This window comes from Hemiscyllium ocellatum, chromosome 17, assembly GCF_020745735.1.
Source record: "Hemiscyllium ocellatum isolate sHemOce1 chromosome 17, sHemOce1.pat.X.cur, whole genome shotgun sequence".
NCBI lineage: Eukaryota > Metazoa > Chordata > Chondrichthyes > Orectolobiformes > Hemiscylliidae > Hemiscyllium > Hemiscyllium ocellatum.
Genome location: NC_083417.1, coordinates 33,531,011 through 33,558,901, shown reverse-complemented (window position 1 = coordinate 33,558,901; position 27,891 = coordinate 33,531,011). Strand labels below are relative to the sequence as shown.

The following is a 27,891-nucleotide window of genomic DNA, read 5'->3' as shown; positions in this document are numbered from 1 at the left end:
TTGTAGATGACACAAAAATTGACCAATTGTACCTCCCTCCATCGAAGTCCAAATTGTTAATTATAAAACAGGGAGTACAGCTCCCAACACCGTGCCCTGCAGGATACCACTTGAAGCAGCTTTCCGTTTACAAGGGCAGCCATTAACCATACCCTTTGTTTTCTGTTACTAAGCCAACTTTGGATCCAGTTTAAGACATTACTATATCCCATCTGCTTTTACTTTTTTTGACCACTCTGCCATGTGGAAACTTGTCAAATGCCTTATTAAAATCTATGCAGACAAATCCATAGATTTGTCACCTTTCTCAAAGAATTCCGTCAAATTTGTAATGCATAACCTTCCCTTAATAAAGCCATGCTGACTATTCCATGCCTTTCTAAGTGACAGTTTATCCAATCTCTCAAAATTGATTCTAACAATTTGTCCAGTACAGAAGCAAGAATATAATTGTTTGGTATTTCCATTGTACCCTTTTTAAACAACGGCGGCATATTTGCATTCATCCGCTCCTCCGGCACTTCATCTGTGTTTAGTAAAAATTGGAAAGTAATTCTCAGGGCATCTCCTATTTCCTCCCTGACCACCACCAACATCCTAGGAAACAATCCATCCAGCCTTGGTGACCTATCCACTTTCACAGATTCCAATCCCTCTAACACTTCTACACTGCTCTTCTTGTTTTACAATATCTGCATCATCCTTTTCCTTTATGAATGTAGAGATTAACAAATCATTTCAAATCTTCCCATAATACTCTGCAGCTTCTCACAAGTTCTGTTCACAAGTGAGTCCCACTTTTTCTTTAACTATTTTTTGCTCTTCATATACTAGTAAAACATTTTTGGGGTTTTCCTTTATCTTGCAAATATTTTTTCATACCCTCTCTGAAATAAATTGAATTAGCTTTATTGTCACGTACTCACTAGTACAGTGTAACTGTTGTGGTTCTGCTCGCTGAGCTGGAAGTTTTTGCTGCAAACGTTTCGTTCCCTGGCTAGGGAACATCGTCAGTGCTGTTGGAGCCTCGTGTGAAGCGCTGCTTTGATGTTTCTTCCGGTATTTATAGTGGTTTGTTCTTGTCGTTTCCGGGTGTCAGTTTCAGCTGTAGTGGTTTGTATATGGTGTCCAGGTCAATGTGTCTGTTGATGGAGTTTGGGGATGAATGCCGGAAGCGGCAAGAACAAACCACTATAAATACCGGAAGAAACATCAAAGCAGCGCTTCACACGAGGCTCCAACAGCACTGACTATGTTCCCTAGCCAGGGAACGAAACGTTTGCAGCAAAAACTTCCAGCTCGGCGAGCAGAACCACAACAACAGATACCCGAGCTACAAATCTTCAACCAGACTTTAAACAGTGTAACTTTTTTTTGGATTTCCTTATTTCTTATTTTAAACTTAATCCAGTAATTTCAATACTCCCCTCAGCTATCTGCATTAAGTTTTCTGTTACTATCATGTGCTATTTTATCTGTTTAATCTTCCCATGTATATTTGTTGACAGTCATAGGTATCTATATTTGGCAGTACCATTTTTATTTTGGAGGGGACGTATTCTCTTTTGTGCCCCAAAGACCTCACTTTGTAATGCCTCCTATTGATTTACCACTAACATATCCTTTAGCAGCTCAGCCAAACCACTTCTCAATTTTGTAAGATGTGCCCTACCTTGGTTAAAAACTTTTGATTCTGGATTTATCTCTGTCTTTTTTCCAAAATAATACTAAATATAACTGAGCTGTTCTCACCATCCCTGGTATGCTTGCCCACTGTTACCTTGCTTACTTGCCCACCTTCACTTCCCAAAACTAAATCCGGAATTGTGTCTCCTCTTGTTGAGCTTGTCGTGTGTTGTTCCCTCTGACAAATTCCCTCTGTTCTAAGCCAACATATCTTGCATGTACAAACTTGGTCACGTGAACACTTGCTGAAAGTATTGCAGACTTGGTGATTCCACTCAAATGCAATACTATTTGCTGTAGCCAGTGCCCTTATTAACATATTCTTTCCAGAAAATCTTATCAGTTCATATTTTAGAGAACATATCTTCATAAAAGTTTAGGCAGGACCACCTCAGAGAATCTAACCATCTCCCCTTGTGATTCAATGGCATCCACCACTGCTGAATCTTCCATAATCAATTTCTTTGGTAATACCATTAACCAGAAACCGAACTGGACCAGCTATGTAAATATCATGGCTCCAAGAGCAGATCCAAGGTTATGAATTCTCTGGTAAGTAACTCCCCTCCTGTTTCCCGAATGCCTGTCTACCATCTAAAAGGCACAAGTCAGGAGTATGATTGATTGATTGATTGATTGATAGAATATCCTCACTTGCCAGGATGTGTGCAGCTCTGACAACACTTAAGAAATTTGATACCATTTAGGACAAAGCAGCTCATCAAATTCCATTAAACATACACTCCCTACACCAGTGCATAGTGGCAGCAGTGTGTATCCCCTAGAAGATGTATAATAGTATCTTCCAAGCTGCAAGCCCCACTATGTAAAACTATTTATATCATATTTCAAAGGTAGAAAATGCCACAAGTTGCAAGTTTTCCTCAAGCTAACTTAGAAATATATTGCCTTTTGCTTGGTGTTGGGTACAATTTTGTAACTCGAACTATCAGAACTTTGGATGTACTACTACCTATGATGACTGCTCAGCTCAAGAAGACAGCTTATTCTATTTCAGGGTAGTTGAGATGGCCAATAATTGCAAGTCAGGCCAGCTATACCCAGCATAACAAGGTTTTTTTAAAAAAAGTGTGCATACATTTGGTTCATATTTCCTTGCATATATAAAATTTAGGGGAAATCTGTTAACTGTTCTAAAATGTAATATCAACTGCTTGGGGGAGATGTAGAAAAAAATATTTCCAGAATTGAGAACTAGAGGATTTCACTCTAAATTCTGTGCGTGAAACTAAATGTTTTTCAATCAATTATTTTGTCATATTTTAAGCAATGACTTTCAATTATATTTTGTTGAATTGGGGTTAGTTGCAAAGCACTTTCAGTAAGAAAGAATACCCGTATAGTCCAGGTCAAAAGTAAGGCTTATGGTTTCACGGATATTCTTATGATCTAATATAATAGTTCAAGATAAAGGCCTTTTGCTTGAAAAGCTAGCCATGGTTTGGTGTGTAACAGGCCTATGTATATTAGTTGGTATAGATACAATTAGAGCATCAGGATAGGTATATGAATAGGAAGTGTTTAGAGGGATATGGGCCAAATGCTGGTAAATGGAACTAGCTTTATTTAGGATGTTTGGTTGGCGTGGACTGAGTGTCTGTTTCCCTGTCGTATAGCTCTATGACTGCATCGTTCAAAATTGAAAGAACAATAAATAAAAGTCCAGCAAAAGAATGAAGACGGGAAAAGTACTCCACTCAGTCCGTGCTAGCACCTAGCCTCCAGTCTGCACTGGGCCAAAGTCCCAGGCCACGCCGGGCTTTAAAACTTGAGGCCTTGCCTCCAGTCCACAAGGGCCTTGTCTCTGTGCAATGGCTTTTGATTCAGAGCTTGCTTCCCTGCGCCAGCCTCCAGTCTGGGACTCCCCTCCAGGACCCACCTCCCCATGTTGGTCTCTGGTGAAGGGATTGCCTCCTCCATTCTCCTCTGAGTAAGTTTAGTGTTTTTTTTAAGCTTGTAACTTTTAAAGAAAAGAGGAAAACAATGGTTGGAGCAGAGGATTTCCTGCTGCATTGGTGTACTCTGCTGCCATATTGTTTCCAATTTTATTTGTACAACCAGACAGTTTGTATGCTTTTAATTGAAGAAGTGTTATTGGCATCAGTGGTTAGAAATTTAGAAGATAAAAATTCAATTGTGTTAAAAGTATCAAAGATGATTTTCCAACTATTCTTCAGAAAGGTCAAAGCTTAAATATGGAGGAATAAGAAATCAGCAGTGTGATATGCTCATAGAAGCAATAAATGATAAGTGTGAGATTTAAAAGAAATGCGGAAGGACGTTGGCATGGCTGAAATGGGAAGTCTGCCTTTAGCGAAATTACAACAAGGTAATGGATGTGAATTTCAAGGTATGAGAAGCACAAGCCATTTTCATTTTACATTATGTAGATTTTGCAACCAGATTTTTAGTTAGCAATAATACATGATTAAATTTAAGAAAGTAATTGTAGACAAGGTAGTGGGAAAGTGAATAGGGCCCGTAAATGGACAAAAAGCAAGCATACAGATAATTGGGTGGCCAGAAGTGGAGGGGCGGGGTTGAGGTTTGCTAGCAATGAATTTAGTAATGTGTATGATAATGGATGTATAATAGTTTTGAAAGAAGCAGCAAAAAAAAACATTTTAACACTAGAGTACATGGACTGAACCATTTTCTAACAGATGAAATAGCTCAATTAAACCAAACTGTAAATTATTATAATTTTATGGATTGACCACGCTAAGAATTCATTGTAGATGATTGGAAGATATAGTCTATATGTTAGTTTTTGGTAGGAATCCTAAAGTTCATCACTAATAAATGATTCAACTCCAGCTTGTTTCAGGGCTGCACAGTAGTTTTTCTGTGTGTTTGAATGCACTTTGCTTGGGCCAAAAGGCATTCATGAAAGTCAGTCTCAGAATTTGGTGACTGTCCAGATATAAGTTTCTGTAAGTTTGCTAGACATAATGTAAGCCCATCAGAAGTTGCTTAAATCAGGGCGATGTTTATTGTATGATAGAAATGTGGTAGAGGTAGGATCAATTTGAGGTATTCAAGAAAACTGTGGATAGAAATCATGTGCACAGTGGTGGGGTGGGGTGGGGGGTAGTTGGTGGTGGTGATGGAATGCAGGAGATTGATGTGATAAAATGTCTTTTTTTTTAAATTCACTAGTGGAACGTGCGCATTGCTGGTTTGGCCTGTGTTTATTGCTGTCCCTATTTGAGAAGGTGGTGGCAAGTTGTTTTCCTGAACCTCTGCAGTCTGTGCTGAAGAAAGATCCACAATGTGTTGTTAAGGAGGGAATTCCCGGATTCCAGAACCCTCCGGCCTGGGGATTATATTGCTGCCTTTCTTTTCACCTCTGTGTAGTCTTAATATCCATCCTCCATGCCAAAACATGGATGTGGCACTCCAGTGAGCTTGTATGAAACACTATATAATGCTGTTGTTTTCTGAAAGATCAATCAGGAAGATTAACTCTGTCTCTGTCTCTGTACAGTTGCTGTTCAAGCCATCTGATTATTTGTTTAACTTTCTTTTTTCTGTCCTTATTTTAGATTTTCAGCATCCACAGTATTTTGCTTTGGTGTATAATCCTATTTGTTTGGTCTGGTGTTTGCAATACATGGTGAATTTGTCCCTTTTTTTCCCAAACAAATGTAGATCGACTCTGCTGAAATAAGGCACATCAAAGCCATCTGTAGGATAATAAAAACATAAATGGAAAGAAGAGTAGAACATTTGTCCTGTTTTTGATAAGATCATTGCTGATCTGTCCCATGCCTCAGTTATTTTCATGTAGTTCCGTTCAGCCCTCAAATTCTCAACATTTCAAAAATCTATCTACATCCTCTTTAAATATTTCCAATGATCTCGCTTCACCTTTAACTGAGGTAAGAAGTTTCAGGCATTCACTACCATCTGGGAGAAGAAATTCCTCCACAGTTCAATTTTAAATGAGTGTCCCCCTAGTTTAAGATTTCCCCATGAGTGGAATAATTTTTCAGCATCTACTCTGTCAAGTTCCCTCAGAATCTTTGTATGTCTCAATTACAGAATCGCTCGTTCCTCTAACTTGTAAAGAATAAAGGTCAAACTTTGTTTATCTGCTCTTGATAACTCCATCCTTTTCCCAGGGATAGTTTAGCGAATTACTTTTCATCTCTATAGTAATTAGATTAGATTACTTAGTGTGGAAACAGGCCCTTCGGCCCAACAAGTCCACACCGACCCGCCGAAGCGCAACCCACCCATACCCCTACACTTACCCTTACCTAACACTACGGGCAATTTAGCATGGCCAATTCACCTGACCCGCACATCTTTGGACTGTGGGAGGAAACCCATGCAGACACGGGGAGAACGTGCAAACTCCACACAGTCAGTCGCCTGAGGCGGGAATTGAACCCAGGTCTCAGGCGCTGTGAGGCAGCAGTGCTATGCTAGCTCATCCTTTCTTAAGTATGAGAACTAAAACAGTACACAGTCCTCCAAGTGTGGCTTTCACTAAGATTGTGCACAGTTGTAACAAAACTTAAATTATTTTTATGGTCTGAGGTAAGGGTGCATTTGATGTTATACTGATCAAAGTAGACAGTCTGTGATGGAGAGGATATAGAGTTGCAAGCTAAATTTGTTTATAACGGTTATAAACCCAAACTTCCTGCATCTGGAGGAATGATGAGGCAGGAAGGTGGGTGAAATTAGTAGCAACTTGGAGTTGGTCAAAGATTAAAAACAATTCCTTTTGGTCTTCCCATTGTTCACTGAGATTGACATATGACCCATCCAAGACAGCAGGTCAGATAAGCATGCTGAGAACAAGCTCTGGAATGATTACTCAGTGGTTAGCAATGCTGCCTCACAGTGCCAGAAACCTGGGTTTGATTTCAGTCTTGGGTGACTCCACAGATAGTTTGCATGTTCTCCCCCTGTCTGCATAGGCTTCGGCTAGGTGCTCTGGTTTTCTCTCACAGTTCAAAGATGTGCAGGTTAGGTGGGTTGCTGAGTTGAGGTGAGATGCTCTTTGGAGGGTTGGTGCAGATGGGCTGATTTCCAAGTATTTAAAATTGTATCATATCTAAATAGCTTGATTTATCTTATTTAATTTTTACTTCAGTTGCTTGATGAACTTCTGTTTTAATGTAAAACCTGAATTTGTGGCGTTTTATGTGCATTTTCCAGCGAAAAGTCACCTCATTAAAACCAAAAAAGTTTCAAGCCAGATTTCAGTCTGGAATCTGAGTTGTTCAGTATTAACATCTGGTCAGATTTTAACAATGAGTGATGTGAAGTCTTATTTATTGAGATCTCAAGTCTAAAAGATTTGAAAATTTAATCATTTGGAATATTGTGGAAATGTCTGGATCTATTTTATTTTAAATTTTATTCACTGAAACAACTCAGGATTCTTTTGTAAAATTACTTTCCACAAGTCACTTGTCTAAGTTTATGGCTATCAAGAGTTGTAGCTATTTTGATATTGTTTGGAGTTCAGTTGGGTTGTGATTTTGTGAAGAAGTAGACCTCTAGCTTAGCCTTTACCACCTTTCTGGAAAACTCTCCTGCCAGTCCCCTCTGGGAGCTTTATCAATGGAAATTTTTACATGAAGTAGCTTAATATCCGGAGTCTGAAATTCAGTGTTTAACTTAATTGGTCAATAATATTTAAACGAGGCCTGTGCAAACTAGTAATGCAACCTCCTCCTTAACTTTCTACTTGCATTTTGTAAAACATGCTGCACGACAAATTGGATTTATGAATTAATTGTGTTTAAAATGAAGTACTTTTGTGCACTTTGGTAAGGTATGCTTATAAGAAGTTTAATTGCTGCCTTTGGACATTGTTGCTGGAGGAGATCAACCAGGTGTGAATGCAGGATTCATATACTGGAAGCTTTATAATCAGAATGCCATGATTTTCTAATAGTAGTTTTATAGAAATAATGATTTGAAAGGCCATTGTCTAAAGCCTTTCAGTCATAATACAGCAAAGGCTGGCAAATGGAAAACCCCTCTGGTTGAATACCTGAGAAGGAATGCATACTATGAACATATTTCTCAGAGTGGAACAGGGTTCAGGGTAACAGTACATCTGTTGCATTTTCTGTAATTTGCAATGTGAAATATTTTTCCCTGGGCTAGAGCCTGACATGGAGCGTATGTTATAAATATTAATTATCACAATCATATCGATACTCAAGGATGGAACATGAGACAGGTTAAATTTTGTTGCACGTTCTGTTATTTAAGTTGAGATGTTTGCCAACATTTTTACAAGTTTTATAAATAGAATATAGTTACAGAAATTGTTTTTGACAATTATTTTTATCTTTTATGCAATTCAGGTAGTAGTGGGATTTCAGAGTGAAGGTTAATTCTGCATCGTAATTAGATGATGTCAGAAGACGATTTGACAGATGTGGTTCAAATTGCAGTTGATGACCTAACACAACATCAAGCAGGTAAGCTATAGCATAGTTTCTCTATTAAGCAGACAGGTTTAAAAACTAATTTTCGAGAGTTTAATGTGTGAACATACCTTTTTCTTAGACTGTGTTGCTGATCACCCTCTATGATCTCAAAGAATGTTGAATACTGCCGGAATGAAAGTGTCACCTAAAATCTGAATAAATTAAATTTGTTAAACTTTATTGAAAAAGTCAGTTATTATAGTCTTCAAACAATTGTAAGTTTGGATATAGTATCAAATGTTAGGTGCATTTTTTTTTGAAGCTGTGATGCTTGAAAAATATATATATTTGATCATTATATGGATCTGCAGAAATTAAGAAAACTGACCACAACACTGATGTGCAAATTAAAGTTTTCCTTGCAACTTGGGCTCAAATTCTTGATTCAACTCCAGGGTATTCAGGTTTACCTAAAATTAGACAGCTGGGTATTTTTACAATATGATTTTCAACTTTAATGTTTTTTTTCTTGACAATAATACAACACATTGTTAATATTATTATATGAATTTTACTATTTTATTACTGTATTGTTTGTCTAATTTTAACATGCAGCAGTAATTCCATTTGTTTTCACTATTTGGGCACTCAAGCAAGCCATTTATCATGTTGTGACTCTACAAGAACAACCAAACCAGGCTTACTCCATCTGCCTTTTGTGTGACAGTGCAAAGCCTTTCTTCTTAAAATAATCATGTATTATTTTTGTGAAAACTGTGCTTGAATCTGCTTTCAATATTCTCTCAAATGGTGCATTACAGAGCCTAACCATGCATGTCTGCAAAATCTTTTTTTCCTCATTTTGTTAGTATCTGACCTGATGTTATTATTGAACAACTCCAATCCCAGGATGAAATGTGACTTGAAGATTTTCAAAATATTTTAATGAGGTAGCCTGTCACTAAAACGTGAACACTAACTGCAGATTTAAGTTTAACAATAAAACAGAAGTTTATTATTTTGAGGTGAATTGAATTTATTGTCACATGTACTGAGGCACAGTGAAAAGCTTTGTCTTGCGAGTAATACAGACAGATCAGAGTTAAATAGCATAACTAAGTAAATAATAGGTAAACAGCGGTAAAAACAAAAACACAGGTGCAGGTGAATGTTAAGAATTTGAGTGTATCCAGTATTCTAACAACAGTTGGGTAGAAATTGTTTCAAAACCATCTGGTGCATCTGTTCAGGCTTCTGCACCTCCTCCCTGATGATAGAGGTTGTAGAAAAACATTGCTAGGATGGCATGGATCTTTGACATCCTTTCCTTGACACTGAGCCTGGTAGATGGATTCTATAGATGGGAGTTTGGCCTTTGTAATTGTCCGGGCCTAGATCACCACTCTCTGTAACCGTCTCCAATCACGAATGGTACGGTTGCCATACGGTTGTGATACACTTAGTCAGAATGTTCTCTATGGAGTAGCGATAAAAATTGTCAAGAGTATTGGCTGTCATGCCAAATTTCCTCAGCTGCCTGAGGAAGAAGAAACATTGTTGGACCTTTGATACCAGTGCGTCCACATAGACTCCAAGAAAGCTTGTTGTGGATGACCACTCCCAGGAGCTTGACACTCTCCTCTCATTCCACCTCTGAGCTGTTAATGTGTAGGGAGGCATGAGTAACATCCTGCAGAAAGTCAACATTATGCAAATGAAATGAGGATTAAGTAGAATAAATCAAGCTATTTATATATAACATATGTTTAAAGATTTTGAAATATACAATAAAATACAATCCTATTAATCTGAACAACATTCCCTTACAATACTGGCACTGGAGACAATTTCCTTTTCTTTCACATCTCTAGGGCTTTATTTATCAATGGGTTCAGTTCCTTGACTTGATAATATGTTCACCACTTTCTTGATTCGTTCTGTAGCTGAACATGAATCTTCTCTCATTCACATTTGAACCAAATACTGCTAGTCTGAAACTTTTAAACTAAACTTCTTACACAAGGTAACTTCCTTCTTAACCTTTCTCAGGATCAACTGTTTTGCACATCCAGCTTTAGTCAAGCCTTTTACAAAATGACCTCCAATTCAAACTGAAATGCTTTTTTTTTCTAAAAATAACTGCTTAAGCATTAGATTGATAATGGTAATATCTTTCTCTTAGTTTATAACAATTTGGGTTCAGTGAAGCACAAAGGGCAGAGAATCTCAGTTAAGTTAATCAAATACGATACTGATGCAGGAAGAATGATGGGTTACTATTGCAACCTATGGAAGCTGGTGAATGCCAATGTGTTGGCAACTTGAATCAAGTTGAGCTGCAGTCTAAGGTGCAGACATTGTTTCAAGGAAGGAAACGTTACCTGGGCATTTTGCTCCAGACAGTGATTCCCTTCAGATTGGGTCATTTAAAATTGGTCTGTGATTAGGAACAGGTGAGAATCACCATATGTGAGGCAGATAGGAGGACCTGGATGTTAAAATAATGGAACTTTGGGCCATGAAATGTCTAACAGTTACATGGTCTTTGTTTGCTCTGGGGGAATAAAGCTGGTAACTTTAAGAAGTATCGAATTTTGTGTAGATGTTTTTCTTTGAAGTTTCTGGTTTATAACTTTTTTTTAATGCTTCGGAGCCTCAAACCTCGTGTCTGTGGTCTCCATGCCCACTTCAGAGCCCTGACCCTCACGTAGGGGATCTCCACTCTTTTTAACAACTGGTCGAAGGCAGAGTGATAGAGACAGACACAGTACTTTTTTTTTAACACTATGCTCCAGACCCTCAAATCACACCACGAGAGGAACCCAACCCCCTTTTAACTTCTGAATTCCCTGGAACTTACGATTCTGAAAGCAAACTCATCCGCGTGCAATTATGTAGGTTACCTCAGATTCCGTCACCACAGAGTCCTAGGAGATGAGGGGTTGACTGAGTGGTAGGTTAAGGAAAAAGATCAAGGTAAATCTTATCTTGGAGACCCATCCATTTCACGCAACCGGCACTCAGACCATCACTTACTCAGTTCACCTGGAAGTTCCGTGTATGTTGGAGTCCCACTGCTGCCACCAAATTTTGGTTTTTTTTTGAAGTTTTTACACATTTGATGCAACTGTCACACATCAATGTCTGTGAACAACAACCAAATTTTATTAAACATGGTTAAGTACAGACTTTCTGGAGGAACCTTTAACACACACCTCGCAGGACTTAAGGGGTCCTGGCAAAAGCGCTCTCCGACAAAGGAAACAGTCTTTCCTTTATGCAAAATCTTGATGTCATAGTAATGCCCACAAGACAACCCCCTGCCATTCCCCCACAGTCACATGCCATTCAAGACGCAATGCAGTGACCACTTGATCCTTAGAAACAATGTAATGCAAATCATCCATTAATGGCCAGATATGGTGTGAATTGTACTTTATTTTAAATGCAGGGAATAGTCAGAATTCTAATCATAATGTTCTTATTGATTTCTGAATAGGGGATGAACATGTAACTAGCTCTGAATGGCAAGGAAATGGCCATCGAAATGGCTCTGGATAATAGGAGATGATAAACTGTAAGAAATTACCTTATCTGTAAGTCAGAGGCATCCCACCCTAGCTTCAGGACATCCAATTTCCTGCAGGTCAGCAGAGAAAGTTAACTCTTTAATATCACACCCTAACAATTGTTATATGATGTGACAGATTAAATCCGAATTAATCAAAGTCTTAATGTAGATTGGGATAGTCAGATTGGTGGAGGAAGCCATGAGGAAGAATTTCTTGCGGTGTATTTGGGACATTTTCCTAGAATAGCATGTTGTGGATCCAACCAAGGATCGGGCTATTTAGGATCGAATGACATGTAATGAGCCGGGTTTAGTATGTGTGTCAGGTAAATGATCCCCTCTGAATTAGTGCCCATAACATGGTAAGGTTGGCATTCCATTTGAGAAAGCGGAACCATACGAAGATTAAATGATGGCAATTACAAAAGTGTGAAGGCAGAAGTGGCTGGAGTGGACTGGGTAAGGTATTTAGCAGTAAAGATGGGTTAAGGAAGAATGGTGGGTGTTTAAGAAAATAGTTCATGGCTCACATCATAGAAACTATTCTAATGAGGAAGGATTCTAGGAAGGGACTAGCCATTTGTGGTTAACCAGGGAAGTGCCATATTGAAAGAACAAACCTACAATGTTACAAAGATTAATGATAAACCAGATGATTGGTAAAGGTTTAAGAACTGACAAAAGGTGATGGAAAGAGAGGGAGAAGATCAACTTTGACAGTAGACTTCCAAGTGATATCAAGGCAACCAGCAAGATCCTTCTTTTAAACATGCAAAAAGGAAGAGAGAAGCCAAAGTGAACATATGTCTCTTCGAGAATGAGGCTGGTGAAATAATTAAGGGAATGAAGAAATATCAGAGGAGTTGAAAAAATACTTTGTCTTTTCTACCATGAAGAATAACGCAAATAACATATCAAAATTACTAAATAGTCAAGGGGCAAAAGGAGGTGAGGAACTAAGCACTTTTACTTTTAGTGATAGTTATTGTACTAAAGGGTTCAGAAAAGATTTTACAAGGATGTTGCCAGGGTTGGAGAATTTGAGCCACAGGGAGAGGCAGAACGGGTTGGGGCTGTTTTCCCTGGAGCGTCGGAGGCTGAGGAATGACCTTATGGAGGTTTACAAAATTGAGGGGCTAGTCCCACCTGCCCATATCCCTCCCGTGTCCCTCCAAACCCTTCCTATTCATATACCCATCCAGATGTCTTTCAAATGTTGCAATTGCACCAGCCTCCACCACTTCCTCTGGCAGCTCATTCTGTACAGGTACCACCCTCTGTGTGAAAACGTTGCCCCGTAGGTCTCTTTTATATCTTTCCCCTCTCGCTCTAAACCTGTGCCCTTTTGTTCTGGACTCTCTGACCCCAGGGAAAAGATTTTGCCTATTTACCCTATCCATGCTCCTCATAATTTTGTAAACCTCTAAGGTCACCCCTCAACCTCCGACGCTCCAGGGAAAGCAGCCCCAGCCTGTTCAGCCTCTCCCTATGGCTCAAATCCTCCAACCCTGGCAACATCCTTGTAAATCTTGTCTGAACCCTTTCAAGTTTCACAACATCTTTCCATTAGGAAAGAGACCAGAATTGCACGCAATATTCCAACAGTGGCCTAACCAATGTCCTGTACAGCCGCAACATGACCTCCCAACTCCTGTACTCAATACTCTGACCAATAAAAGAAAGCATACCAAATGCCTTCTTCACTATCCTATCTACCTGCGATTCCACTTTCAAGGAGCTATGAACCTACACTCCGAGGTCTCTTTGTTCAGCAACACTCCCTAGGACCTTACCATTAAGTGTATAAGTCCTGCTAAGATTTGCTTTCCCAAAATGCAGCACCTCGCATTTATCTGAATCAAACTCCATCTGCCACTTCTCAGCCTATTGGCCCATCTGATCAAGATCCTGTTGTAATTTGAGCTGTCCGCTATACCTCCAATTTTGGTGTCATTTGCAAACTTACTAACTGTACCTTTTTTATGCTCACATTCGAACCTTATTATGTAAATTTCAAAAAGTAGAGGACCCAGCACCGATCCTTGTGGCACTCCACTGGTCACAGGCCTGCAATCTGAAAAACAACCCTTCACCACCACCCTCTATCTTCTACCTTTGAGCCAGTTCTGTATTCAAATGGCTAGTTCTCCGTGTTCCATGAGATCTAACCTTGCTAATCAGTCTCCCATGGGGAACCTTGTCGAACGACTTACTGAAGTCCATATAGATCACATCTACTGCTCTGCCCTCATCAATCCACTTTGTTACTTTTTCAAGAAACTCAATCAAGTTTGTGAGACATGATTTCCCATTCACAAAGCAATGTTGACTATCTATCCCTAATCAATCCTTGCTTTTCCAAATACATGTACATCCTGTCCCTCAGGATTTCCTCCAACAACTTGCCCACCACGGAGGTCAGGCTCACCGGTCTGTAGTTCCCTGGCGTGTCCTTACCGCCCTTCTTATACAGTGGGACCACATTAGCCAACTTCCAGTCTTCCAGCACCTCACCTGTAACCATCAAGGTTGCAAATATCTCAGCAAGAGGCCCAGCAATCACTTCTCTCGCTTCCCAAAGAGTTCTTGGATACATGGTGGCTTGCATCCTAGAAATTAGCTACAGAGATAATTGGTGAATTGGTAGTAATCTTCCAGGAATATTTAGAGAACTGGAAAACTGCCTATGTAAAACTAGAGACCAGTTAGATAATCTGTTATTAGGAAAATGTTGGAGTCTATTATAAAGGATATAATAGCAGAGCATTGAGAAAACCTAATAAAATCAAGCAGAGTTATCATGACTTCATGAAGGGAAAATCATACCTGATAAATTTACTGGTATCCTTTTGAGCTGGTAATAAGCAGGATAAATAACGGGGGAGCCGTGGATGTAATATATTTGGATTTCAAAAGGTGTTTGCTAAGGTACCACACATTTAGAATACTGAATATGACAAGGACCCACTATGTTGCAGTTAATATGTTAGCATGGATAGAGGATTGGCTAACTAAGAGAAGATCAGAAGGTTTAAGATAAGGGAGCATTTCCAGAATAGCGACCTGTCAGTGTGAGGCACAATTACAATGTTTTCGAATGACTTTCCTATCAAAGTTTGTGGATGACTCAAAATAGGGAAGGCCTGTGGTGAGGATGGCAGAGTTACAGAGGAATATAGAGAGGTTGTGTGATGGATTGAAGCTTACAGATGGAATATGGGGAAACATGATGTATATTTTGGTAGGAAAAATTGAGGAGCTAAATATTATTTAAATGGAGAAAGACTGCAGCAAGATATGGAACTGAGGCATTTGGGAGTTTTCATTTATGTATCTCAAAAACCTAGCATCCAAGTTCAGCATGTAATAGGTAAGGCAAACAGAATGTTGACCCTTATTTCAAAGAGAATGGGGTATAAAAGGAGGGAGGTTTTGCTAAAATTGTACAAGGCACTCGTCAGACTACAGCTGGAAAAGTGTGAATAATTTTGGTCACCTGATCTAAAGAAAGATATACTGACAATGTGGGACAGTACAATTGGCTGATGTGGAGGGACTATTTTGAGTTGATTGGGCCTGTATTTGTTGGAGTATAGTGAAATGAGAGCAACCTTATTGAAACATACAAGATCCTTGGAGAACTTAACAGGGTTATTGTAAAAAGGTTGTTTTCCCCTTATGTGAGAGTCTAAGAGCAGAAGGCATAATCTCAAATTAAGATTGAGATGGAGAGGAATTTCTTCTTTCTGAGGGTAGCACATCTTTGGAGTTTATTTTATCACAGAGGGCTATTGAGGCTAAGTCATTAGTATATTTAAGGCTGAGATTGAAAAATTGTCTAAGTAAGCAAATTAAGGGTTCTGGGGAAAATGCAGGAAAGTTGAGTTAAGGGTTATGAGATCAGCCATGATCTCATTGAATGACAGAGCAGATCTGATGGGCTGAATGGTCTGCAATGTCTTATGGTTTTACCCTCAATTCTTCTAGTGTAAACAAATCCCCATTATTCTCCTGGAAGTCTGTGTAATACTGGTTGCAGAAATGTTTATACATTAATTATTAAACCACTTTAGACACCAACAAAACCATATGCTGCTAGTTTAAAAACAAAAACTGCAAAAATTATGATATTAAAGTATTGCTAAGTCACACACCTTGTATCACAATGTCACCTTTTGATTATTTTCCCATTAACCTTACATTAGTGTGATCTGATTCTGGACCCTTTTCCCAACTGTCATGGTTTATTCTAGCTAATTGATTCCTCATGATTTTAACATCTTTATTAAATCTCAGTTCAACCTTCCTTCTCTTCTCAAAGAAAATCCCAGGTTCTCCATCTGTCCAAGTAACAGAAATTTCTTATCTTTGGAACCATTCTTGTAAATGTTAGTTGCCTTTCTCTAAGTCTTTCTTCTCCTTCCTAAAATGTGGTATTGTCAAAGTCTTTTATCAATCTGAAACCAGACTCGGACAAATGATTCCTTCGGCCATCTCGCATGCAATGGAGTTTGTTTCAGTTGCTCATGGCCTTAATGTTGGTGCTGTTGGCTCCTTCAAGGATGCTGATATAACTGTGCCTGTCCTTCCAGCTGATGTGGAGAATCTATCTCCAACAACAGAATTGTTGACAATTCTCAAATGCCTTGAATTGGTATCTATACTAAGTCCAAGGTTCAGAACCAGAAGGAAGAGTCAGAAGAATGGATGCCTTTAAACATAAAAGAACAATGTTGTTTCTTGGCATCAATGATAGTCTTAGATGAGAGACGTTCCTCAGGTTGGGAAAATGTTCTATGTCTGAGAGGAATTCTCCACTGATATTGATGGAGAAATGGACCAGAACTTAACCTGGGACAGGTTGATAAAGGATTTGAGTCTTTTTTTCAGTTTAGGGCTGAGACCAATTCTTTGGTATGCTTCAACAAATTGATTAAATGAGGCTTAAAGATTATCGTCCAAGAATGCAAAGGTAACATTGTCATTCACAAACTGAAGTCCCATAAGTGAGGTCAAGTGATAAAACTTTTCAACATCAAGAAGTTTTGACCATCCTGTCAACAATTTCCACACCATTGAGAAACTTGTTCTTGACAAGATGAAGGTGGAGAAAAGGATAGGGAGAGCGGTGACCCATTCCTGCCTTGACCTCAATGGATATAGTCATATTACCATCTGTGTGGACCATTGCCAATATCTTGTTCTGGAGAGATGGAGTGTGTTGATAAATTTCTCTGGGCAGCCCACCTTTGACAGGATCTTCTACAGAACTTCGCAGTTGACTGAATCAGAATCATTGGTCAGTTCTGAGGCAGGGTCACAACCCGAAACGTTAAGTTTGATTTATCTTCACACATGCTGCCAGACCAGTTGAGCTTTTCCAGCAACTTCTATTTTTGTTTCTGACTTACAGCATCTGCAGTTCTTTGTTTTAATTTTGGGTGGTGGTTGTTCCTGTCATTTCTTTTGGAATTGCTGAGCAGTGAAAGTCATGTCTGTAGTTTGCTTAGAAGCTCTTTAGTTTTCTGAAAGGACTTTCTTGGATACTGGAAGTAAGTTCCCTGCAAGGATTCAGGCAGTGATCTTCCCGATGATGGAGAGGAGAGAGATTGCCAGGTAAATCCCAGTTTGTTTATTTTCTTTTTCTTGAAGGTTTTGATGGCAGCATCCGTGATTGGCAGAGACATTTTCATTGTCTCAGCTTGTCAAGCACAGTTGATGGTAGGAGATGATAGGCCTTAGTAGCTTCAGGTATTATGTTTGTCGGTGAGGAATTGCAGATTCTTAGCTTTCTCAGTTGATTATTCGATTCCTGATTTCCCAAGTTGTTTTTTTGTAACTCTGTCTTTTGCTGTTGATGAGTTCCCCTTTTTGTGTCACTGGTGAAATCATTTTTCCAGGCATGGAGAGCTTTCCCCCCACTTGTCAATTACGTTTTGAATGACAACGTCATTCTTGTCAAACAAGTCTGTGTTTCCTGGTCTTTGTAGCTGTTTTTGTTTCACAGCACGATTAATGGCTGTCTTCAGCTCTTTCTAGACTTTCTCCACTCCATTACATAATGCTTTGGAGATTTTGGTGAAGGCATGGTTGGAAGTTTGCTAGTCTGCATGGCTCTTGAAGTTGCTCAACGTTCATCTCTTTTCTGACTTGTTTCTTCATGTTAGCTGCTTCTGGTGGCATTTAATGGACATTTAGGAGCAGATGAGTTGGTGGTACATCTAGCAGTTGTCTGCACTGCTCATAGCTTTAATAATGAGGACATTATTTTGGGCTCTGAATTTAATAGTAACATAGTTTATCATATGCCAGTGCTTTGAACATGAATGCCTCCAAGAAATCCAAAATAGTCTTTTTAGTGCAACAGTGTATTGGTGATTTTTTTTTGAATATTTGGCAAGCAGGAGAATTCCACTGAATTTGCAATTCCTACTTCCTTCCTTTTTCTAGTGGTTCCTTTCTAGAGTTGGGAGCTCTTTCTGGTGTTGAAGTCACCAAGGAGGATAATTTTAATTTTCCTTAGGGATGTTCGAGAGTATGGTGTCCAGAATGAAGTAGCACACTTTGTATTCATAAATAGCATGAAGGGTTGGGGCAATCATGATTGTTGCCTGCTGATTCTTGGAAAGTTGCAGATAGAAGGTCATGAAGTGATTGATGCCAACAGGGAGCTCTGAGTCTGCTAATGAGTTCATTCTTGATGGTGCATGCAATTCTGTGGTCAATCCTTGGGGTTTCCTCTCCAACAGAAGGTGCAACCACCACTTTCTTTCCTCAGCTGCCCATCACCTGCTTTTTGGGCTTCCTGCAGGGCAGCAATGTTGAAGTGCCTCATTTTACAGGAAACAAGGGCAGTTCATTCTGAATGATTGTTTTGCCCAGTATCTGAGAGTTTGTATATTCTAGATCCTGAGATTGAGATTAATTTTTGTTTTTCAGACTGCAGCTAGATGAGCCTGCTGAATGTGGTTTTCCAGTCAGGTTGGTGATGGAACAGGCTATTTTTAGGGTAACCTTTCTAGCCCTCACCCTACATAGGGAAAGCAGAGTGGATCCTGAGAAGGCTGCTCAGTTGTGAGGAAAGCTGCCAAAATGCTTTTCTGTTTCTATTGCAAGATCGAAATGACTGAGTCAAATTCTATTTCCTACATATGTCTGAAGATAGGGACTTCCAGATATTTCAAAAGACCCCAGTATCTTTTGTGCGGGATATCTTTGACCATGCAAATGCTGTTGCACATCAGCAGATGTGTAGTCCTTGACAGGAGATAGATCTCTCTGCTTTTGCATCCTTCATTTGCCGTTGCAGCCATTGGATTGCACTTTGTCTGGTTCCTCCCCTCTAACCTTACCATCATGGGTGGCCCTGCCAGAAGTTCTGTTGGCAACACTCTAAAGATCAAAAGAATGCTCGAGCCTCTCCATTGCAGCAAGGTGGCAAGGTATTATGTATCTGATCTGATCTTGGTGACTTTAAGTAGACTAATCTTTCCATACCTCCCCTTTAATTAACAAATTTATTAATTTTAATTTTCCAGTCCATCCAGTGTCTCAGCTATCCTCCTCCTTGGCTGTGACTTTGGGAGAGTCTTGCTCCTTGCCAAAGCAGATGCAGAGTACTTATTTGGTATTTCAACTTAATTCTCTGGTTCCATGTGCAAATCTTTCTTTGATTTCTCATTAGCCACATCTTTAAACAAACATTTATTCATTGTTACCCTCTTAAATGTTGATTGTTGGTATTTTTCTGTCAGTCTCTCTGTGAACCTTTTTAGCTTCTAGCTTTCTTTCACTACCCCTCTGAACTTTGTATTTTTGCACGTGTATTTAACATTTTGTCACACCATCGCATTTGTTATTCAGGGAAGTCTGGTTTTGTTTGTTCTATTCTTTAGAGAATGTTCAGATACAGTGAAGACACATCTTAAAGATACAAAAAAAACTGCAGATGCTGGAATCCAAAGTAGACAAACAGGCAGCTGGAAGAACACAGCAAGCCAGGCAGCATCAGGAGGTGAAGTTGAAGGATTTCTACCCGAAATGTCGACTTCTCCACCCCTTGATGCTGTCTGGCTTACTGTGTTATTCTAGTCTCCTGTTTGTCTACTCTGCTCCTTTTTTAAAGGCAATTTTGATTTACCTAGCAGGCTTCAATTCCTGTTGAATCTGGCTGAAGTTATTCTCTCTCTCTACCTACTGAAATTGGTGCTCTCCTAATTAATTATTACTTTTGAATTGTTTCATGATTTTCTTTCCTTACCTAACCTGAAGTTTAGAGAAAAATGTTGGTACTATTTTCATAGGAGAAAGTGAGGACTGCAGATGCTGGAGATCAGAGTCGAGAGTGTGGTGCTGGAAAGACGCAGCAGATTAGGCAGCATCCGAGGAGCAGAAGATTTGATGTTGAAGAGCTTGTGCCTGAAACGTCACTTCTCCTGCTCCTCGGATGCTGCCTGACCTGCTGTGTCTTTCCAGCACCACACTATCGGTAGTATTTTCACTGTCTCCTAAATCTTTTCCTTGTGATGTTTTTCCATGTGACCCATTTCTTTCCTTAGAACCAGATTGAGCACTAGAACATGGTGAAAATGCTTTAATACACTTGCATTCCCCCACCTACAGCCAGAAAGAAAACAAAACTTGTCTTTCTTACAGGTGTCTAGCGAGAACAGCTGTGTGAGAGGAACTTTTATCTAAGAAATCGTGAGAACTTCCAAGATACTGATTTTTTTTATTTGTAAATATATTTATTAGCAATTTTTTAAAACTTTTTTTGAAGAAAAAAAACTCAAATTACAATACAACTGTTATCTACTAACTACTAACCTGCTCTATAATACAAAGCAAACCCTAACACTGTGCAAAGCAGCATTTTTAAAAAAAAAACAAAAAAAAACACAATACAGAACAGCATTGCTCAAGGTTCCCAAACAAAGGAACGGGAGCATTGTATGCATACCCGTATTAACTTGGGGACCCCCACCAAGGCCCAGGGCTTGACAAATCTAATCATCTGGTTAAACAAATGCCCTGGTTAAGATCACTGATAAATCTATATCCAAATAACTCAAGTAGGGCTGCCATGTCTTATAAAGGTTGTCTGTTGTGTGATGAACCATGTTTGTGAAAAAGTCCAACGGAATGTGCTCCACAATTAATTTCTGCCATCCCAGCATGCTGGCGGGTTTTCAGACACCCAATTCATCAGAATATTCTTCCGTGCACAGTATGCAAGAATATTAAATGGTTTTTTCCCATGCCCATCTAAAGATGGTAAATACGGTAGACCTAAGAGGAGAGATATCAGGTCTACTTTGACTTTAGTCCTCAATACCCTCCCTATCTCTCCCGCCACGGCACTCCAATAAACACGGAAGCTATGGCATGTCCAGAAGCAATGGGTAAGAGTACCTACCCTTATTTTACATTTGGGGCACTCTGAAGATGCCCCTTTTTTAAACTTCGCCAGACGGTCTGGTGCCAGTGAGTCCTGTGCAGAACTTTTAACTGCGTAGCATATGTCCTGTTACAGATTGAGATCTTTTGAGTATTCTCCCATGTTTCAGAAGAGATCTCCACTCCCAGCTCTTGCTCCCAGACCTCTCATAACCGATTAATATCCAGCAGGCGATAGAGGACACTAACCGAAAGGGTGCTTGTGGAGCTTAGCAACAGCCTCTCTGTATCAGGCTTATAGGGCTAAGTGAGAAGTGTAGTCTTCTTCTGAATGAAATCCTTAACCTGAAGAAAATGGAAAAGGTCTCTGATGGGCAATCCGTATTTGTGGCTCAGTTGCCCAAAAGACATCATTCCCTCCCCCTCAAACAAGTTTTCTAAACTAGAAACTCCTCTTGCTGCCCATAGTTTGAACCTTGGTCGGAACCCTGGCATGCTAACTGTAGGTGTAAGTGGCGAAGTCTTGGATAAACAACCCTCACTCTGACGCATTGCCCTCCATGTCTTGATTGTACTAATGACAATGGGGTTCCGGCAGTGGTCCATAACTGTCCTCATCTTATCCATGAACAATAGGTTAATAAGAGACCTGGGAGACCTCAATATCCAGCCATATTGAGTTTGGATCGTTACCTACCTAATCACAGAGAAAGGACAGCAAGGAACTCAATTGATACCTTCTGATGTCTGAAAAATCAACTCCTTCCCCTCCTTGAGGCAACTGCAATTTAGTAAGTTTGATGAGGGGCTGCCCACAATGCCAGACAAAGGAACCAAACCACCCCATAAGCTTCCGAAGCATTGACCTGGGAAACGTTATAGGGAGCATACGCATGGGATAAAGCAAACTAGGAAGAACATTTCATCTTGATGAGAGATATTCGTCCCAGCCATGAAATTGGAAGAGCCTCCCATCTCTGGAGATCTCGCCTAATATAGTCGAGCAAGTGAGCAAATTTAGTCCGAAATAACAGATCAAACTTGGGGGTAATAAAAATGCCTAGGTACCGGAACTCTGCCCGTGACCACTTAAAAGGGAACTTAGAGCCACCTTCAACTTCTGGCACATCCTTAAGGTTCCCCAAAGGCATAGCCTCCGATTTTGCAAAATTAATATTCTATCCTGAAATAGCCCCAAATGAATTGATACATTGTACCAAATGGGGTACGGAGGTGATCGGGTTCGTGAAAAACAGAAGGACATCATCCGAGTACAGTGTAATCTTGTGTGCCCTCAATCCCACTTCCGGAGCGGTTATGTGGATGTTCTGACAAATGGCCTCTGCCAGCGGCTCTATCACCAACGTAAACAACAACGGAGAGAGGGGGCAGCCTTGCCGACTACCCTTACCAATCGTAAAATTCCCAGACATCACCGCGGCCAGAGGGTGGTGATATAAAACCTCCACCCACCTAGCAAAGATTCCACCCAACCCAAATTGTCCTAAAACATAAAGATACGGCCATTCCACCCATTCAAATACTTTCTCTGCATCTAAGGAAATCACCAACCCCTGAATCGATCATTGCTTACAAACTTGGACCGCATTCAGCAACCTTTTTAATATTATTAGAGGACCTACGGCCCCTTATAAAGCCTATCTGGTCCTCTTTAATAATATGGGGCAACACTCTTTCTAATCTCAACGCCAGGATCTTGAACAGAATCTTGAAGTTTGAATTTAATAGAGAGATTGTGCCACATACAGGCCTATCTTCAGGAATCTTCCTCTTCTTTAGAATTAAGGAAATATTAGCTTCTCTCAAAGCTGGTGGTAGGCGTTCATGCATATGAGTGATTGTACATCTCCAACATCGGCCCTGACAGAATCCTTATAAAACTCACCCGGAAGACCATTAGGGCCAGGCGCTTTTCCACTCTGAAGTTGCCTAGCTGCCTCCTGTATTTCCTGAATTGTCAAGGGGGCATTAAGGAGAGAGGCCGGTTCCAAGGTTACCCCTGGGAAGTCCATGTTCTTAAAGGTCTCCATTTTAGCACTCCTGTCTTTGCAACCTTCAGACCGATACAATTCAGAGTAAAATCTCCGAAAAGCCTCATTAATCTTTTCAGCATCGTCTGTAAGGAACCCAGCACTGTCTCTGATTGCAGTGATGGATTGGGGAGCACGACAGGAATGCTAAATACTTCCCTAGCCTATCCCCATATTTGAACAGCCTCTGTCTAGCAAAAGCAAGTTCCTTCTTTGCATTTTGTCAGTATTGAATTCAAGGCAGCCCGAAGGGCCGTGATCCACTGTAATTTAGTCACCAAAGGCCACGCAAAATGTGCTGCCTCTGCGGCTTTCAATCGTGTCTCAAGTAGATGCTGCTGTTCCTCCTTCTGTCGTTTCCAGCTAGCCGAATAGGAAATAGCTAATCCCAAAGCAAAGGTCCTAGCAGTCTCCCATTAGCACGGACGAACTGCTAGCCTGAGTTGATAGTCAAGAATTCCTGAAACTCTTTTTCAAAACGTATTCCACAAATTTGGAATCTTTAAGGAGACAAGGGTCCAAACGCCAGTGCCGCAAACCTAGCCCTTCACTCTTGGCCTGAATCTCCAAACATACTGCTGCGTGATCAGAGATAGCTATATTCCCAATTTTACAACTCCTAATCGAATCCAGAAGGGCTGAAGGAGCCAAATAGAGGTCAATCCTTGTGTGACATTGGGTTTGAAAAAAAAAGGTGAAGTCCCTGCCAGTAGGGTGAAGACATCTCCAAATATCCACCAGCCCCAACTCCTCACATAAGTCAACTACCTGCTCGGCATGTGAAGAAATAATTGGGGGCCCACAAGGCATCCTGTCCACTGTCTGATCCAAAAGACAATTAAAATCCCCCCTATAATAATGTGCCGTGTTCCAAAAGCACTCAACTTAGAGAAAGCACTAATCAAAAATTTGAGGGGATATGCCAGAGGACAGTAGACGTTAAAATGTCATATTCCTCCCCATGTATCAGGGCTTTAAGTATCACAAACCATCCCTGCTCATCTTTCACCTGCTCTAATAATGTGAACGGAAGATTTTTCTGGATAAGTACCACCACTCCCCTACTTTTAGTAGTAAAGGATGAAAAGAATACCCGGTCATAACCCCCCTGTTGTAATTTCAGATATTCCCCATCATTAAGATGGGTTTCCTGCAACAAAGCAATATCAACCCTTTCCCTCTTAAGGCTAGAAAACATTTTTTTCATTTTTAATAGGTGAATTACTTCCCTTTAATGTTCCAGGTGCACCATTTAATAAGACACTTAGCCATAACCCCTTTCAGACACCCTTGAACCCCTCCGAGGGAGAACCCTGCTCACAAGACACCGAGCATAAGTAAATGAAGACTCAGAATCGAAAAACTATACATACAAAAACTACTCTATCAGAACTATAAATAACTATTATTTCCAAAAAAACTGCAAAGAAAACCAACTATAGAACCTTGAATGGAAGACTCTTCCCCCTGCCCATGGGGGGCACTCACCTTACCCATCCCCTCCTTCATAGCTCCTTCAAACCTGGACTGTGCCCTCACCTTTGGCCAGAAAAAACAAGGAGATGATCTTTAAATAAAAAAAAGACAAAGTCAGGATGTGCACTCCACCCATCCCTGGCTTCATGTCACCCCTGCTTGTGACTACAAGAGAAGCAGAACAACAAAACAAAGAGAGACAACAAAGAACATCCACAAAATTTCCCATCAAAAAATCCAGTTATTTAAAAAAAAAGATTCCAAAGTCTTTTCCCCTCTTTCCAAAAAGGAAATTATTAGGGAGAAAGAAAGGAATAAAAAAAGGAAGGGAAAAATAGAAAAGAGAAAAAACATTAACCTTATTCTTCAGGCCAATCCGTCTATTTTAAAATGTCTACAAAGTTTTTAGCCTTATCAGCCGAGTCAAATGTATAAACTGAGTCCTTGTGGCTGAAACGAAGTACTGCGGCGTATCTCGTGGAGTACTGGATGCCCCAGTTCCTCAGCCTCTTTTTAACTTCATCGAAGGACTTCCTCTTTCGGATTACAGCTGCTGAAAAATCCTGGAAAAACATGATTTTTGACCCCTTGTACAGCAACGCTTGTGGATCTTTTCTCAGGGATCTGGAAGTTTCTATGACTTTTTGCTTGTCCTTATGAGTGGAAGTGCACTAGGACTGGGAGGAGACGCTGCACCGGCCCTGACCTGTGCACTGTAACCCAATACGCCCTTTCAATCTGAAGCCCGCTGGACTCGATGTGAAGCCCCAAAAGTTTGGCAGTCAGTTTCAAAGAAGCTGACTGGCTGCTCATCTTCAGGGAGCCCGACAATTCGGTGATTTATCCTCCGACCTCAAATTTCGAGGTCGTTGATGTGGTTTCGCAAGGCCCGCACCTCTCCCTCCAGCACCTGGATCCGACTGGATGAGAACTCCGTTGCAGCTTCCGAGGCCTTAGTTCGACCCTCCACCACCTCCAGCCTCTCCCCGAGGCCCTGGATCTTCTGCTCGTGCTTCTGCAGCATGGATGCAATGGGTTGGATCTGGGCACGAATCTCCCCAGGGATTTCCCCAATCGTAGCCGCAACTTTCAAGGTAAGTCTCTCCATCGCCGCAGCAAATTCCTGAGAGTCTGTCAGGTCCCGGGGTGGGGGGGGGGGTGAGGGTGAGTTCAGGAGAGGCTGCTGCTGCAGTCTGTGGTGGTGTAGGTGCTGCAGGGGAGTGTCCTTCCTGCTGCTGTTTACTTGCTCCTTTTTCCCTTTGACTTCCTTCCCACTCCCAAATATTAACAAATATGTGTTCTGTAAGGTTTCAAACTAATATTTCCACCACATAAGTTGACCAGGGATGGCAAAAAACACCAGTATGCCTTGGTTGTTAGGTAGAGCTGTCCACAGCAGTTCTACAGAATTGCCGCCATCTTGTCGCGTCACTGATGTTATTTTAAAGTTTCATGCCAGAGAGAGGTGTCTGTCAATTTAAAAAAAACTTGCCGCATCTGTGACCTATGAAAATCATGTATTATTCTATGTAATTACACTTCTGGAAATGTCAGATTTGATGAAAAGACTAGAATTGAAAAGTACACTGTTTGAATCCTGAAATGATGCATATGCCATGGAAAGCTAAATTAAAAGTAAGAAGTACATGCTGTGCAAAAATTCGTCATGTGACATCTACTCGATATGTTCTTCAGTTAATAAGCACTTCTGAACTTTGCTCCTCAACTTCTAGGATTCTATCACAAGTGCATATCTCGGGGTTGTAACCCCTCCTTCCTTGTTGAAAATTTGATTAGAATATAAGTACAAGCACATATCCTTTTTCCGAGCATCCAAAAACTGAAAACCTCCGAAAACCAAAGGTTTTCACAGAGCGTACAGCGTCCGTCTTGTCTGCATAACATTGGGTTTTCTTGGCGGCGAAGGCTACACCCACTCGAATCATGTGGTGGTGTGGCCCGGCACTCGGAGGCGTCAGTTGTGTGTTGTATTTACTGTGCTAAATTGTTTAATTTTAGAGTGAAAATGTCAAAAAGAGGTGCAGGTACATCTATGGCTAACAATAATATAAAGAAAAGAAAGCATCTGTCATTATTAGTAATGCAGAAAGTAGATTTATTGCAGAAGCTTGATTGTGGTATGGTGTCTTACTGAAGAATATGGTGTCGGAACTAGCACAGTCTATGATTTGAAGAAACAGAAAAACAAGTTACTGAAGTTTGATGACAGTGATGACCATTGACTAATGAAAAATAGGAAAACACTGCATAGGGCAAAAAGTGAAGATCTTAACCGTGTGTTGATGGAGTGGTTTAGACAACGAAGAAGTGAATATATGCCACTGACTGGTTTGATGATCATGAAACAAGCTAGAAAATATCATAATGAACTGGACATTAAAGGCAAATGTCAATATTCAGAAGATTGGCTGCAGAAATTCAAGAAGCGTAATGGTGTGAAAATATCTGAAAATCTGTGGTGAAAAGGCTTCTGCTGAAACAAGTGAAAATTATGTTGGTGAATTTGCCAAGCTGATATCTGACAAAAGCCTTAGTCGCGAACAAATTTACAATGCTGATGAAACATCCCTCTACTGACGCTATATCCCAAGAAAAGCATTAGCAACAGCTAATACGAGAGTACCAAGGACAGATTAACTATTCTTGGGTGTGTCAATGCTGCAGGCGCACACACAAGGTGAAATTGGCAGTGATTGGGAAAAGCAAACATCCAAGATGTCTTTAAGGTGTACGCAATTTGTATGTGCATTATTATGCAAACAAGAAAGCATGGGTAACCAGAGAAATTCTTTCCGACTGGTTCAGTAAACACTTTGTACCAGTGAAACCAGCTCATTGTAGACAAGCTGGACTGGACTGGAAGAAAACTGTAACATTTTATTGTTCCTGGGCAACTGCTCCACACATCCCCCAGCCAAACAGTGATATTTTTGGCATTTACTTGCCCCCGAATGTGACAACGGTATTACAGCTTTGTGACCAAAGAACTTTACGCTCCATGAAGAGCGACTATAAAGACTTTTTTTTAAGAAAAATATCCTTGCTGCAGTCAACAGAGAAGTAGGAATTCAAGACTTCCGGAAAGAGTTTAGTCTTAAGGATGCCATTTATGCAGTTGCTAATGCTTGGAATAATGTTGATAAAGCAACATTAATAAATGTTTGGCACAGACTCTGGCCGACAACGATGTTTTTGTAAATGAACCTGCAGATGAAGAGTTTGAAGGATTTCATGTCATCGAAGAGAAAAAGATGATAGCAAGCCATGT

At 40.3% G+C, this 27,891-nt stretch overlaps 1 protein-coding gene across 3 annotated transcripts in view; it reads left to right on the top strand.

Moving 5' to 3' along the window:
* Positions 1-27,891, top strand: part of banp (BTG3 associated nuclear protein) — a 218,101-nt gene that overhangs the window by 12,520 nt on the left and 177,690 nt on the right. For all 3 annotated transcript variants that reach the window (XM_060837653.1, XM_060837654.1, XM_060837652.1), the window contains exon 2: positions 8,043-8,159. In XM_060837653.1, the coding sequence (XP_060693636.1) occupies positions 8,090-8,159 (70 nt within the window). In that variant the 5' untranslated portion in view covers positions 8,043-8,089. The remainder of the gene's footprint in view (positions 1-8,042; positions 8,160-27,891) is intronic.